Source organism: Schistocerca americana, chromosome X (assembly GCF_021461395.2).
Source record: "Schistocerca americana isolate TAMUIC-IGC-003095 chromosome X, iqSchAmer2.1, whole genome shotgun sequence".
Taxonomy (NCBI): Eukaryota; Metazoa; Arthropoda; class Insecta; order Orthoptera; family Acrididae; genus Schistocerca; species Schistocerca americana.
Window position 1 is genome coordinate 282,062,926 of NC_060130.1, and position 17,125 is coordinate 282,080,050.

Consider the following 17,125-nt stretch of genomic DNA (forward strand, 5'->3'; position numbering starts at 1 on the left):
ACATCCTTCTGAATCTGCTTAGTGTATTGATCTCTTGGTCTCCCTCTACGATTTTTACCCTCCACACAGCCCTCCAATGCTAAATTTGTGATCCCTTGATGCCTCAAAACATGTCCTACCAACCGATCCCTTCTTCTAGTCAAGTTGTGACACAAACTTCTCTTCTCCCCAATCCTATTCAATACCTCCTCATTAGTTACGTGATCTACCCACCTTACCTTCAGCATTCTTCTGTAGCACCACATTTCGAAAGCTTCTATTCTCTTCTTGTCCAAACTGGTTATCGTCCATGTTTCACTTACATACATGGCTACACTCCATACAAATACTTTCAGAAACGACTTCCTGACACTTAAATCTATACTCGATGTTAACAAATTTCTCTTCTTCAGAAACGATTTCCTTGCCATTGCCAGTCTACATTTTATATCATCTCTACTTCGACCATCATCAGTTATTTTACTCCCTAAATAGCAAAACTCCTTTACTACTTTAAGTGTCTCATTTCCTAATCTAATCCCCTCAGCATCACCCGATTTAATTTGACTACATTCCATTATCCTCGTTTTGCTTTTGTTGATGTTCATCTTATATCCTCCTTTCAAGACACTGTCCATTCCATTCAACTGCTCTTCCAGGTCATTTGCTGTCTCTGACAGAATTACAATGTCATCGGCGAACCTCAAAGTTTTTATTTCTTCTCCATGGATTTTAATACCTACTCCGAATTTTTCTTTTGTTTCCTTTACTGCTTGCTCAATATACAGATTGAATAACATCGGGGAGAGGCTACAACCCTGTCTCACTCCTTTCCCAACCACTGCTTCCCTTTCATGCCCCTCGACTCTTATAACTGCCATCTGGTTTCTGTACAAATTGTAAATAGCCTTTCGCTCCCTGTATTTTACCCCTGCCATCTTCAGAATTTGAAAGAGAGTATTCCAGTTAACGTTGTCAAAAGCTTTCTCTAAGTCTACAAATGCTAGAAACGTAGGTTTGCCTTTTCTTAATGTTTCTTCTAAGATAAGTCGTAAGGTTAGTATTGCCTCACGTGTTCCAACATTTCTACGGAATCCAAACTGATCTTCCCCGAGGTCCGCTTCTACCAGTTTTTCCATTCGTCTGTAAAGAATTCGTGTTAGTATTTTGCAGCTGTGACTTATTAAACTGATTGTTCGGTAATTTTCACATCTGTCAACACCTGCTTTCTTTGGGATTGGAATTATTATATTCTTCTTGAAGTCTGTGGGTATTTCGCCTGTCTCATACATCTTGCTCACCAGATGGCAGAGTTTTGTCATGACTGGCTCTCCCAAGGCCATCAGTAGTTCTAATGGAATGTTGTCTACTCCCGGGGCCTTGTTTCGACTCAGGTCTTTCAGTGCTCTGTCAAACTCTTCACGCAGTATCTTATCTCCCATTTCATTTTCATCTACATCCTCTTCCATTTCCATAATATTGTCCTCAAGTACATCGCCCTTGTATAAACCCTCTATATACTCCTTCCACCTTTCTGCCTTCCCTTCTTTGCTTAGAACTGGGTTGCCATCTGAGCTCTTGATATTCATACAAGTGGTTCTCTTCTCTCCAAACGTCTCTTTAATTTTCCTGTAGGCAGTATCTATCTTACCCCTAGTGAGACAAGCCTCTACACCCTTACATTTGTCCTCTAGCCATCCCTGCTTAGCCATTTTGCACTTTCTGTCGATCTCATTTTTGAGACGTTTGTACTCCTTTTTGCCTGCTTCATTTACTGCATTTTTATATTTTCTCCTTTCATCAATTAAATTCAATATTTCTTCTGTTACCCAAGGATTTCTATTAGCCCTCGTCTTTTTACCTACTTGATCCTCTGCTGCCTTCACTACTTCATCCCTCAGAGCTACCCATTCTTCTTCTACTGTATTTCTTTCCCCCATTCCTGTCAATTGTTCCCTTATGCTCTCCCTGAAACTCTGTACAACCTCTGGTTCTTTCAGTTTATCCAGGTCCCATCTCCTTAAATTCCCGCCTTTTTGCAGTTTCTTCAGTTTCAATCTGCAGTTCATAACCAATAGATTGTGGTCAGAATCCACATCTGCCCCTGGAAATGTCTTACAATTTAAAACCTGGTTCCTAAATCTCTGTCTTACCATTATGTAATCTATCTGATACCTTTTAGTATCTCCAGGATTCTTCCAGGTATACAACCTTCTTTCATGATTCTTGAACCAAGTGTTAGCTATGATTAAGTTATGCTCTGTGCAAAATTCTATAAGGCGGCTTCCTCTTTCATTTCTTCCCCCCAATCCATATTCACCTACTATGTTTCCTTCTCTCCCTTTTCCTACTGACGAATTCCAGTCACCCATGACTATTAAATTTTCGTCTCCCTTCACTACCTGAATAATTTCTTTTATCTCGTCATACATTTCATCAATTTCTTCATCATCTGCAGAGCTAGTTGGCATATAAACTTGTACTACTGTAGTAGGCATGGGCTTTGTGTCTATCTTGGCCACAATAATGCGTTCACTATGCTGTTTGTAGTAGCTAACCCGCACTTCTATTTTTTTATTCATTATTAAACCTACTCCTGCATTACCCCTATTTGATTTTGTATTTATAACCCTGTAATCACCTGACCAAAAGTCTTGTTCCTCCTGCCACCGAACTTCGCTAATTCCCACTATATCTAACTTTAACCTATCCATTTCCCTTTTTAAATTTTCTAACCTACCTGCCCGATTAAGGGATCTGACATTCCACGCTCCGATCCATAGAATGCCAGTTTTCTTTCTCATGATAACGACGTCCTCTTGAGTAGTCCCCGCCCGGAGATCTGAATGGGGGACTGTTTTACCTCCGGAATATTTTACCCAAGAGGACGCCATCATCATTTAATCATACAGTAAAGCTGCATGTCCTCGGGAAAAATTACGGCTGTAGTTTCCCCTTGCTTTCAGCCGTTCGCAGTACCAGCACAGCAAGGCCATTTTGGTTAATGTTACAAGGCCAGATCAGTCAATCATCCAGACTGTTGCCCTTGCAACTACTGAAAAGGCTGCTGCCCCTCTTCAGGAACCACATGTTTGTCTGGCCTCTCAACAGATACCCCTCCGTTGTGGTTGCACCTACGGTACGGCCATCTGTATCGCTGAGGCACGCAGGCCTCCCCACCAACGGCAAGGTCCATGGTTCATGGGGGGAGAAAGAAGGTATTGGTGGAAAATTAGTGCAATGTTTGCCTAAAATTACCATCTTCAAGAGCCAGGCCAAAATAATTTCCCATGTCTTTGAACAAACTAAATATGACAGCCAGCCTTATTTTCTTCAGATTCTGTTCTAACTTGTTACATGCCTTAATGCATATGGCTGCAAGCACATTTTCCATAAATTTAGGTATGGCTAACATTTACTAACTTTGAATCCAGTTTTATTTACACACACATCTGTGCCACTGCTGCTGCTGCTGCTGCTGCTACTACTACTACTACTACTACTACTACTACTTCTATTTCTCCTCCTCTCTGTCTCTCCTCCCTCCCCCCTTTCCCTCTCCCTCAGGCATGCCAAAGACGACTTTATTTGTGATGTGTTTTGTTCGTTCCCGTTTGTTAGCAATTTATATCAGCAAAAATACTGGGATATGTGCAGCCACCCTCCTCCTCCTCCTCCTCCTCCTCCTCCTCCAATGTTGGCCCCTCATGAGTTACATCCATTATCCTTACTCACTGCTTTCACATAGTGTAGTGCACTCATCAGATTGATCAGGATGGGTGTCCAATGCGCATTTGAACTGATGATTTGGCTGTGTACATTCCAGACAATTTGTCACTGAGTCAGAGACGCTCTTAAATACCTAAATTTATGGAAAATGTGCTTGCAGCCATATGCATTAAGGCATGCCAATATTAACATTAATTGTCAATCATGTTGTAAGTAGTCTATGCATAGAACATATGAGTAATAGTAGAAAGTGCTTTGTCAACAAATGGAGCTACATGTGAACCAATTAAATGTTGGTTCAGTTTCCAAAATGTGTTGAAACAGAAGCAGCCATTGTTAAAAATCCAGCAACCTTATGTCAACAGCTTTTTGATAAGTGTCCTAGGAAGATGACTCAGTGGCAAAGATTTTAACATTACGTTTGTCCATGCAGTGGTCAGTAGCAATTAATATTTTGCTATGATAATTTATTAATTTTAATATCTGTGGCTGTATGCACTTTTTTACTGACTGCAAATATTAAAAATAACATCTTGAACACAGAAATTGGTGAGAAGGCACGCAGCTGAAATATCAGTAAAATTAAAACCAGCAGTCCCTAACTGCTTGCCTCCAAGCAGATCCATTGAGGGAGTTTTCAATTCAAGTAAATGCTAGCTTTTTTAAAAATATTGTCAAAAACTTTTTGTAGAATCTAGATACTTTTGGATTAAAGGATACTACTCACCGATAAACTGAAGCTTTATATTATCAATAGGCACACACAAAAGAAGGAAAACCTGCTAGCTTTTGGAGCTATCATTTGATGAGCTAGAGTAAAACTACACACACACACACACACACACACACACACACACACACACACACCTATGCCCCTACATAGTGCTGCTGAACTAAAGATTTTCAGCAAATGGACTGGTTGTGGTGGGGGTAGTCTTGGACAGCTTGGGTAGAGGGAGAAGGACTGGGAGTGAGTGGCTAGCAGCTCGGAGGGAGGCAGCCAGTTTGCTGGCTTGGAATGCAGGAGGAAGAAATGGCATGTGTATGGACTCAACACGTAATGAACTATTGTAAGCCCCGGTGGGGAGTGGCGCACGCTGAAGGCAGTGTGGGGATCTTAATTGGTATATGGTATGACTGCTTTCACAGATATCTCAGCCTATCAAGTCTGGAAACATTGCACAGCTTTTTATGTTGGTCCACTGTCCACTGGGATGAATGGCCAACACCAAACTGTTGCCAAGAACAGAGTTGACCATCCAGTGGCACAACATGCAGTTGTTTCAATGGCTGCTTCACAACCCAGGCCATCTGGACCCTCTGCTCCCACAAGGCCACTACATTTGTGCATTAAATGCCAAGTTCACATACTTACCACCCACCACTCCCAATTACTAGTTGGCAGACAGGCTGTCCCCTCCGAGCTGCTATCCATTCACCCCCAGTCCTTCTCCCAGTCTCCCACCATCTCCCTCTCCATCTACCCCCTTCCCCCCCCCCCCCCAACGCCCCCCCCCCCCTGCCCTTAACCCCGCCACAACCAGTCCAACTCACACCAGCACTATGTAGGGGCATAGGTATAGGTGTGTGTGTGTGTGTGTGTGTGTGTGTGTGTGTGTGTGTGTGTGTGTGTGTGTGTGTGTGCATCATTTAATCCAAAAGTATTTAGTTTTTCTAAATATTATTTAAATCATAACAATAAATTTTTGCAGATGAAATTGTCTTTGTGCTGTTAGGTTTCCTTTTTGTGTTATCAAATCAGAGATATTAGCCAGCACATAAAACTGTGTACTGTGGTGTATTAGTTGTCTTATTTCATGTAATTGAAAGAATTATGGAATTATACTGTGTTTGTTTATAATTTGTGTGTATGAACTTTCAGCATAAGATCAAATTTGTTGATGATGAGTGTAAAGTGTCAATCGCCTCGCTTACAATATCAGAGGATGAAGAATCGGAAGGTAACAGTGAATATGAAGCCAGTTTCTTGAATGAGATTCCATCAGAGGATTCTGATTATATGGTTGGGAAGTATTTAGAATCTGTCAGGTAAGTTATGTTGTTAATAGTTTAGTATTTTAATATAAGCCTCTTCTTTTTTATTTTATTGTTTGCTTATTGTTACTACAGGGTGTGCTTAAAAGAAGGCCCCAATTGTAAATTTCACTAGTATGAACTGTAAGCATTGTAGAGTGTTGGTTCAAGGTCTCAGTTAATGAGTAACTCAAACAGTTTTAGGTAAGTGCATGCACAAGTACTGCTGTGTTGTTTTCCCTCTTATGGTGCCACATAATCAAAATGTGGACTGCTGAACGTAAAGTGTTTTGTGTTCTCCACTTTGCTGAGAGTGAAACTGTAGATTCAGTTCAATTTCCATTTTGTTTACAGTTTAATTGTGATACTCCGTGTCCCAAAAACATCAGTCGATGGTATAGTTAATTCGAAACAAGTGGTTGTATGTGTAAAAAGAAAAGCTTGGTATCACCGAAAGTGTCCGAAAAGGATAATGATCATGTTAGGGCATCTTACCTTCATAGTCCTAAGAATTCTGTTCAGAAGGCAAGTCTTGAATTTCTGTTACCAAGGATGACATCATGGAATGTTCTAAAGGAAGATTTACACATGCATCCTTTAGTTGGTACATGTTTTAAAGTTTGATACATGCTTTAAAGTATGTATGTATATTATAACTTTGCAAGTGAAGTGTTGTAGTGGGAAGATAACTTATCTGCTCATGTGAAGTTCAGCGATGAGGCAACTTTCCATTCAAGTGGGAAGGTAAGTACACACATTGTTCATATCTGGAGGGTCAGAACAACATCATGAACCTGTACAGTATCAAAGGGATTCCCAAAAATTTAATGTTTCCTGCATCGTGTCCTATCGTCAAGTGTATGGATGCTGACAAATTCACGGCTTTGTCTACATGGATGTTAGGATTTTCGGCGGCCCAGTAGATGCAATTGTGGCAATTTACTATACCATTGAGCGTGAACTGTGCCTCATCAGACCACACAATCATCTCTGCAAACTCTTCATCATTGCGCACCATGTTAATAAACGACTTGCAGTACTCCATTCTACAATCTGGGTCGTCCTCGTTCATTGCGTGTAGCAATCGTGGGATGTAGCACTTCCACTCTGCTGTCTTCAAAATTCGTAGAACACTTGAGCGACTCACTCCAGTTTCACGGGCACACTGTCTCACAGACTTCTGTGGTGAGCGAGTGAATTGTTGTAACACACGACGGGAGTTAGCTGGACTTGTTACTGTTACAGGTTGTCCAGATAGTTGTTTGTGCACATCTTTAACACAGCCTTCGGCTTCCAATTTGTCTCGAATGCGACGAACTGTTAAACGTGTCGGTGGCTCTGTTTGATACTCATTTCACCATTGCTGTTGAACCTCATTAATGTTTTCATACTTAAAATACCACTTCAAATCTGACTTCCTTTCATCGAATGTAAGCCTTGCACCAGCCATGTTTACTCGAGTAACTAGGTGCAACTAAGAACAAAACACTGACTATCTGGCGACAACGCAATACAACACTTGTGTGGCGATTGCCGGAACTACAAACTATTACACTACCAAAGATGAGACAACTCCGTCAATTAGTCTGCCAGTAATGGACTTTTAAACCGTGGATACATTTTTTGGACCTCTCTGTATATTTCTTATATCACCTTCTTACTATTCTGGGACACTTGTTCCATATAATTCATCTCACACTGCTCATAAAGCTATCAGGTTGGCTTGCTATCCTGCATGTCCACTTACCTCTTTGCAATTTCATCCATTTTCCTGTTTTATACTCAGCAGGAAGTTGAAGCTTCCCACCTCTATCAGCTGCTCCCCACACTGTGTTGTGTTTATAATACCTGTATCGTTCTTTCTAGTTGTGACCACTAGCTCACACTTATTTTCAATAAAATTGCAGAAATCCTCTTGCACAACTTATTTCCAAACACCTATTTGCCTTCGTACCTTCTCCTTCAAGTTCCCCCATATTCTCATATCATCTGCACACATCATTGCTGTCATCCTGTCTCCTGTCTCTCTTGCCACTTGTATCATTGCATCACCAACCACCACTATGAAAAGTAATGAAGACAGTATATTTTCTTGTTTTAAACTGTGTCAGCTATCCTGTTCTCTCTCTTCCCATGCCTGAAAAACTTACACTTTATTGGTACAATTCCTTTATTTTCAATACCCACTGATGCACCTCATTCCTTTTTTATGCCTCCCACACTTTATTTTTGGATACAATGTTACATGCTTTCTCTGAATCCAGGAAAGCCATTGATAGATCTCTCCCATAATAATAATAATAATAATAATAATAATAATAATGATGATGATGATGATGATGATGATGATTCCAGTCTTCCACAGTTTGCAGCTCATCCACCAGAACTGTGTTTCATGATTTCATCCGATATTATTCCTTCAACTCTGCATCTTTTAGCTTCTATACTATTATTCACCTTCTTGGTTTTCTACTCTTTTTCCTACCTTTATTTTTCTGTTGTTTATTACCAGTCAGTGGTCTCTATCCAAGGCCTCTGATGGTAATACATTAATATATGCTATTTTTTTGCATCATTTGGTGGTAGGGTGGGATCTTACCTCTGTTGCTCTACTAAAAGTCCACATTTGGAGTTTTGGTGCAGAAATTGCACTTCACCTTCCTTGATAGGCCTCTTGAAGTCCATTCCCTTCATTCTTTGATGATAGTTACTGTAACTGTTTCAGCCACTGAAAAGCGATGTTGAAAAAATGTTGACTAATTACCTACCAAACAATGCCACATATCTCAAGATTGGAGGTAGCATCAATAAGTTTGGAGAAAATATCTGGTGTTTGGGATTCTAATAACTTGGGTGAAAGGTTTAAAGTTCGATTAATTAGGGTCTATTTCCTCTGAAACAAATTTTAAATTTCTTTCAAGTCCACATTTACTGTCAAAGAACATTAACATTGCAAGTTTTGTACTGTTTTAAAACAAGTCTTCACATGAAAACAGACAGAAGTTTACAAATCTAATCAGAATAAACTCCACGTTTGGCACAGCCACTGACCCACAGCTATTCCTGAGTTACTGTTGACCCACAGCTATTCCTGAGTTACTGTTTCAAGTCATTCAGTGGTCTTCTTAGAGGAATTGCTTGCCATAATATTTGGAGAATGTTCACAAAACATGCCATGTGGAGTTGCTGTACAACAAGAACGTTCACACTCAAATAGCTTCCAAACAAAATCATTTAAAATTTCCGAACTTTTGCTAACAGGCATAAAACTGTAGTTGTTTCATAATTGTGATAAAAGAACAAAATATTTCCTTCATCTTCGCTGAAATTTGTGTGGCACATTTCCCCATGTTCTTCACAGTAAGGAGCTTAATGAGCAACTCTTTGAGACACAGAAGCACAGTACAAAGCCCTACACTAAAATGCAGGAAATGCCAAATCTTATTGGCTAATGATTTTGACAGACAGCCAGAGAATCTCCAGCCCTGAAATACTCATGGTGATTCCCAATTCATTCAACAGGGTTACAGAAAGCAAATTATGAAAGAACTTTTGGATTTATGAAACAAAATTTAAGTAAAAAAGAACAAAGTTTGAATTATCCCAAAAAATTATATATAAATTGATCTAATACCTAACTTTCTGTTCTGGCTGCTCTTATACAAAAGATGCACACTGGACATAAGTTACACGACTCATGATTGGACAAAAATTTCCCCACACATACTTACTTTTTATGTAGTTTTCAATAAGATAAGACACTCACACACTCCACATATGTCTTCCATGCCCTCTTTCACACACTCTCACACTCTCTATGTCATGCACACAGTCGAACATAATTAGATTATAATTTAGAAATGATTACTTTTAATCATCCAGCTCCTGTAAGGGGGGGGTGGGGGGGGGACTATGACCTGAATCCTTGTTTGGTTATAGTTTTAGATGAGACTATTAGTGAATACATTAAAATGATCTCATGTGTGTTCCATTACCAGATGCAAAGTTTGTTTTGTTTGCAGATGATACATACATTGCAACAAGTAGTAAATTAAGTACGGTTCCAGAAACGGCTGCTAATCAAGTTTTCATTGACATTAACAAATGATTTAAAGCCAGTTCACTGTCATTAAACTTTGAAAAGACCCACTATATGCAGTTCAGAACCTTTTGGAGATTTGCTTCCACATATGTATAACATATGAAGACATACAGTTCGAAGAGATTGACATTATTAATTTTCTGGGATTACAACTCAATAATAATTTCAACTGGGAAATGCGTGCAACAGAATTGTTGAAGCACCTAAACAAGTCTGTATCTGCAGTGAGAATGATGTCAGATGTAGGAGATTTATTAAAAGAACTTGCATACTTTGCTTACTTTCATTCTGTTATGTCATATGGGGACATATTCTGGCGTAACGCGTCAAACCGAGAAAAAGTTCTTAGCATGCAAAAGCGTATAATAAGAATCATTTGTGGTGTACATTCGAGAACATCATGTAGAAACCTGTTCAAGGAACTTCGTATTCTGACCACTGCTTCTCAGTATATTTATTCCTTAACGAAATTTGTTGCTAGTAATATGTCTCTATTTCCAACCAATAGCTCAATACATAGTATCAGTATGGGAATAAGAACAATTTATTTAAAAAAGACAGTTTAGACAGCGTTTGAAAGGCTTTTTGTAGGCAACTTCTTCTCTCTAGGCGATTAACTTAACAAGGACTGTTAGACCAGCTTTAATAAAAATTACTGTTAGATTGCAATTTTGACAGCACTTGGTCATAACAGTCAAGATTAGGTATGTTTCGTGTGATAAATTTGTTAGAAGTGCATAACTGTATTTCATTCTGACAATGTATTAATTCTGTAAATATTAGCAGTTCCACTTCACTGTAATGCATTCACATATTTTGAAAATCTCCTGACAGGGTAGTGAGTATTATACTCAAATGTTTTATGTTTTTATTTTAGATTTTCTTACTTGTCCACACCCATGAGAATCATCTAATTTCTGGGTCTATGCAATAAAAACTGAATCTAATCTTATCTGGAAAACTGTCTGTTTGAAAGTTGGAAAATACTTCTTATCATGCACTTTGTCATGTGTAGACATTTTAAGTGGTGTAACAAGACAAGTTAACTTGCTAATAAATCCTTCCTCTGCCATGGAAAACAATCATCATTATGTATGGGTGAACAGGCCTCCAAGTATGGATCCATAATCAAATAACTCAAAAATGCATCTCCATTGCACTAATTGTGCTAGAGAATACCATGAAAATATTCACCAGTCTATGTATGGGTGAACAGGCCTCCAAGTATGGATCCATAATCAAATAGCTCAAAAATGCATCTCCATTGCACTAATTGTGCTAGAGAATACCATGAAAATATTCACCAGTCTATAATGCTGCTCCTGGCAACTTGACTTCTTCAAGGAATGGGCACAATTCACTTGTTTTCAAACTTACACCAAAGTACAGTACATCTGCTTGTGAAGCTGAGGTAATGGCACATCAAAAAAGGCTACATGCCATGGATTATTTGCAAGATTGTTGTGTTACACTCAAGTACTGTTACCTCCTAGTTGATATGGTCAGTGAACTATTCTATAGTGTGTTTGTTGGCCCTCACACACTTTTATAGTTGTGTTCACATTGTCCTGCTGTCACTAGGCTACTCGCAACACATGTTCACTGCAGGGGCTTGCTAACTTGCCGTTTCAGAAATTTGATTTAAGGTCAAGGAAATGTGAAGTGCAAAAATTTATAAACTAGAACTTAGGTTATAAAGTTTGTATGTATGGGTACAGTTTTCATTTATAATCTGAGATTATAGTGAATTACAGTGCTGTCAACAGGTACTTTTTCCGTTTACAGAAGCCCAATGAAAGGAAGAGGCCAATTCAAAATACCAGAAATAAAACAACATAACAAATTAGATACATCATCAGATGCAGATGAGTTCAATGATACATATGCAAGGGTAAGTTATTGTCAATGACATGGTGTAAATACTGCATGTTTACAGTCTCATCTTAATAACAAAGCTGAGTTTCAATTAATAGTGAGAAAGAAAACAAAACTCAGAACGGCATAACATCAGATATGGGCTCCTCGATGATTGATTGGTTGTTAACCTTGTTCAGTTCACAACCTAAGTGTTAATCTTACATATATCTTGAAGTTTCAAGCAAACCAAAGTCACTTACAGATTCCATAAATGTGCAGTTTATTGTAGAATGGTTGTCTGATATCTTTTGGAAAGAAATTTGTGACACATGGGAATATTGGTGATGAGAGTGCACCTAAAAGTAATTAGAATTTGACACTTTGTGACATGTGTGGTCTGAGTGGGGCACAGTGAAGTGGGGGATGCACCAGGGATCAGTGCTTGGGCCACTTCTGTTCCTTATTTATATAAATGTTATGCCCTCTAGTATTACAGGTGATTCGAAAATGTTTCTGTGTGCTGATGACACTAGTTTGGTAGTAAAGGATGTTGTCTGCAACATTGGCATTGTTTCAAATAGTGCAGTTCATGAAATAAGTTCGTGGTTTGTAGAAAATTAACTAATGCTAAATCACAGTAGGACAGTTTTTACAGTCTCTAACACACAATTCAACTAGGTTTTAATTTCACAGAATGGGCTATGATTAGTGAAACTGAACAGTTCAAACATCTAGGTGTTCAGATATATAGTAAACTTTCGTGGAAAGCCCACATTCAGACTTAATGCTGCCATTTTTACTATTTGAATGGTATCTGAAGTATGTGATAGTTCAACACAAAAAGTAGTCTACTTTGCTTATTTTCATTCGCTTGTGGCATATGACATTATATTTTGGGGTAACTCTTCCCATTCTCAAAGGATATTTTTGGCTCAGAAATGGGTGGTTTGGGCAATAACTGGTGTAAGTTCGTGAACCTCTTGTCGACCCCTGTTCATTAGTCTGGGTTTTCTGACATTGGCCTCTCAATACATATGTTCTTTACTGTCATTTCTTCTTAACAATATCAGCTTATTCCCAAAATTATCAGCTTTCACTCAGTTAATACTAGGCAGAAATCCAATCTGCATTTGGATTGCACTTCATTGACTCGTGTGCAGAAAGGTGCGCAGTATACTGCTGCATCTGTTTTCAGTGTGCTACCACAAGAATTCAAAAATCTTAGCAGTAATCCATGCACTTTCAAATTGAAACTGAAGAGTTTCCTCATGGATCACTACTCCTATTCTGTTGAGGAGTTCCTTGAAAAATTAAGATGATTCTTGTGTTACATTGTTGATTGTGTTCACATAAACTTATGGCTTGTCTTTTTTTTGGGTTCATAAACATTTTATTTTATCTGTCATTACTGTTATGTTGTTGACATGTTCCATGATCTTGCGGATTTGCTCCTCAATTTGGTCCTATGGAAATAGACGTGTAAAACAGTAAATAAATAAAATTGAACTAAAGAAACAAGCAGCTAAAATATGTCTTCACATCTCCTTTGAAAAAACTAAAATATTGACAATCATCAAGCACTCATGTAAATACCTCAAAGTTCAAGAGCAAAAGATTGAAATAGTAAAAGAATTCAAATATCATGGAGGATGGATTAGTTGGAATGCTGGGGAAAGCAAAGCAATGGAATCCAGAAAAAATAAACTTTAATTGGCCTTCCAACTAACAAAAAATACACAACAAAAAATCCCTTCCATGGGGGTCCAAAATTACACATTACAAGACAGTGATTAAGCCAGAAGCACTGTATGCAGCAAAAACACTAAACATGAATTTCAAAGGCCAAATGGAGAAACTTTAGCTAAAGGAAAGAAAAATTTTAAGAAAAATCGTAGGACCAAAATTTCAACACAATAAAATTATATACATCAAAAATGAAACACTCTACAAGAAAACTGAAAAACTTTCAGATACTATGCGAGAAAGGAGGATAAATTTTTATGGTCATCTTCTCAGAATGAATTCCAACAGATTAACCAAACAAATCTTCGACTTTTCCTGTAACCGCAAAACAAAACCCAACTGGTTTAAAGAAGCTGAGAAAGGCCTAGTAAAATTAAAGATTTCAGAAAATTCACTTATCAATTGAACAGTTAAATTAATTACTAAAGATGAAAACATAAGGTTCCAAGACAAATCTACACAAAAGTCCAAACCCTTTCATCTCAGAAGAAGAGAGGAAAAGAAGATCAGAAAGAATGAAGAAATACTGGACCCTAAGAAAAGAACAATGCACAAAGAAATTATTTATCCAGCATACCTCAAAGAAGGTGAAACAAAAGAAGAAGAAGAAGAAAGAGGTAGTGTTTGACAGCAGTAAAGCCATGGCTAGAAATTTATATGGATAAGAAAAATAGTACCCCACTGTCCTTAATCTCTATCTACAAGTCTTTGTTATTCATCTTTAGATATTAAAGTTTTGGAAAGCACTTTCAACCATTCGGTACACCCTTGCTCCTGTTTGGTACACCATAGCTCTGACAACAAGTTTCTGTCAGTCCCTAATTTTTGTCTGCTTAAGTATGCACTCAGCTTTGAAGCAAATTATTTTTGTTCCTTATTAATATTTAAGCCCTTCTGCTGAGATGAAATTTTGTAACCGGTTTCATCTCCAAGTTTCATACCTTCCACACCTTTGATTTTCTCCTTCCCATATAAAATTTAACCAGATTTCCTCCAAATTGATGATATAATTTCTTTTCTTGCATTAATCTGTAGGTGTCTTGCTTCACCTCAAATGACATTATGTTTAGATTGTAAACTTTGTCAAACCTCTCAGTAATGTTTTCTACAACTCTAGTTAGAAGGTAAGGAAAGAAACAGATTTCCACCAAACCTAAGCCTTGTGGACAATCCAAGGATGCCCACAGACTGCAAGTTTTCAGCTAGTCTTACAATAGATAGATGTATTGTGCTGTTTCATGCAGTCACATTTGTTGGTTGCTGTTAATACAATTTGACAAAAATTGATGATAATATTGACACTGCCTGTAACTTTTCAGTAGATTATTACAGATACGCTCTGATATGCCCACAGATATCAGAATTCTCACAACCTTTTATCAACAAAGTAACTATTACTGTAAACATTCACAGATATATCCACATGAGTGCAGACTTCTAGCCATGGCCATGGTAATAGGTGGGTAATAGGTGCTGTATGGGAAGTGGTGTCAACAGTGACGAGTAGGATTCCAGATGGTAATAAGATTTACTAATTTCCAGCATTCTGGAAGTCATGATGTCAGCAACTGTATGATTTACCAAATTATGCAATAAATTGTGGAGAACTGTTGAAGTTGCACTATTAATTTTCTTTATTACTTGATAACTAGTTTCAAACCTAAGCTCATTATCAAATAATTGGATAAACTATGCAATAACACCCATTACGACAGCTTCATGACTGTTCATTCTAGTTAAACACAGCTTGTAAAGCATCGCAGGGCTGAACTTCATTCAATAGATATTATTGTGTAGCTTATTGGATAATTTGATAATAGGCTTAGTTTGAAACTTGTCACCAAGTAATAAATAAAATTAATAGTGCAACTTTGATGGTTCTTTGCAATTTATTGCATAATTTGGTAATGAGATTTATACTTACAAATAAAAGTCCTTCTACATCTTAAAAACAGTACAACAACCACATCACAAGGTCTGAAGATATTTCCACTTTACTTTTCCACAATATTTTGAACTCAAAATTGAGCTCAGATTATAGTATAAGTAACTCTCTCCAAATAAGACAGAAAAATGTAAATATACATATGTTCAGCTATTAGTTATAACATATATTCTTAGTAACAACTCTTATAAATGTTCTGAAAAACATTTTTTGTATATTATAAGCCTCCTTGCATGTACAAAGTAATCTTTCTGCTCAAATAAATCTTTGTACTTAGAAAAATATTTTCATTAGCAAAACTGATAAACTCACATTCATGTGAAGTATACACTTAGGAGTAAACAGCAGATCAACTGTGTAACTAAGATAAACACAAGGTGTTTTTCTTTCACCAATTACATTTTAGATGGAATGGAGTCAGCACTATTTGTGAATAACAGATTCAGTTACAGTTGCCTCACTTCACTAATATAGGGTGTCACAGGAGGAATGGTCAGTATTCAGGGATATAACAGGATCAATCATTCGAAGCAAGAAAAAACTAATAAACATCGGCTCGCTCTAAAAATGTGTACCTTAAGATTGAGCTATCAGCACTACTTCACCTTCGATACTGTGAAACAAATCTCTTCTGCTGCAAGCGCTTATCTTTCCATATTTTGAGAGGTGGTAGTGTGGACCAAAACAAGGAATAATGTCCAGTAAACGTGGGCTGCAAAATGTGTACATTAAGAGCTATGAGCACGTGGTCGGTAAACGAGATATGTTTCACAGTAGCGAAGATGAGCAAGTACTCATAGGTCGTTGGTATCCACTTTAGAGCCCATGTTTATTGGACTTTTTTTTTTTTAAATTGGGTCCATACTACCACCTGTCAAAATATGGAAATGAAAGAGCTTGCAGTAGAAGAGATTTGTTTCACAGTATTGAAGATGTAGTAGTGGTCAAACCTCTTAAAGTATGCATTTTAGAGCCCATGTTTACTAGATCATCCCTGAAATGTGTGTGAATATTGACCATTGCTCCTGGGACACACAGTATATTTTTGATTATTCCACATTTGTACTATGATTGTTCTCATTTGTGATGTGATGTATGGAAAATGCATGGTGGGTCAGACATAAACTTTATTAATTTGCTATGAAACTGTACATTTTATTTGTACCTTTTCAGGATTCCTTTTGTGTTGATGACATGGAGGTGGACTCACTGCATTCTGATAAAAATGAATGTGATATTGAGGAATCGAGACGTTATATAAGAAAGAGACGCAGAAAAGTACTCAAAAAGTCATCTAAAAGATGGAGACGTATTACTGGTTGTCATGATTCTAATACAGATGAAACTGATTGAGAAGATTTAATCTGGAAATTAAAATAAACATCTAGTCTTTACTCACTGTGTTGAGTTTTTAAATAAATGTTAAAAATTACTATATTTGATGTTGTTTATGGTAACAAAAGACCTATCTTACTACCTTCAATCTTTACATGAACCATGTATTAAAGTGTCATAGTTCTAAGATGCTGGTGATACTATTTTGATAGTACCTCCCGTTAATTTTATAGTTTTCTACTGCAGTCTGCAGATGTTAATGCATCATTACTCACCATCCCTTTAAGCTTTGTTGCCAATTTTCATATACTCTTTATACCCCTGCCTCCATCCTCTCTATTCTCCCCCTTCTTCAGTCCCCATTTCTCCTACACACATCAGCCACCTAACCTGCACATCCC

General features: G+C 37.7%; 1 protein-coding gene across 1 annotated transcript in view; it reads left to right on the forward strand.

Annotated features, from left to right (window-relative positions):
• The window catches only part of LOC124556035 (Fanconi anemia group M protein homolog), a 242,759-nt gene extending 225,976 nt beyond the window's left edge, over positions 1–16,783 (forward strand). The window contains exons 21-23 of the mRNA XM_047130070.1: positions 5,591–5,757; positions 11,630–11,735; positions 16,563–16,783. Of these exons, the coding sequence (XP_046986026.1) occupies positions 5,591–5,757; positions 11,630–11,735; positions 16,563–16,742 (453 nt within the window). The 3' untranslated portion in view covers positions 16,743–16,783. The remainder of the gene's footprint in view (positions 1–5,590; positions 5,758–11,629; positions 11,736–16,562) is intronic.
• The last annotated feature ends 342 nt before the right edge of the window (positions 16,784–17,125 follow it).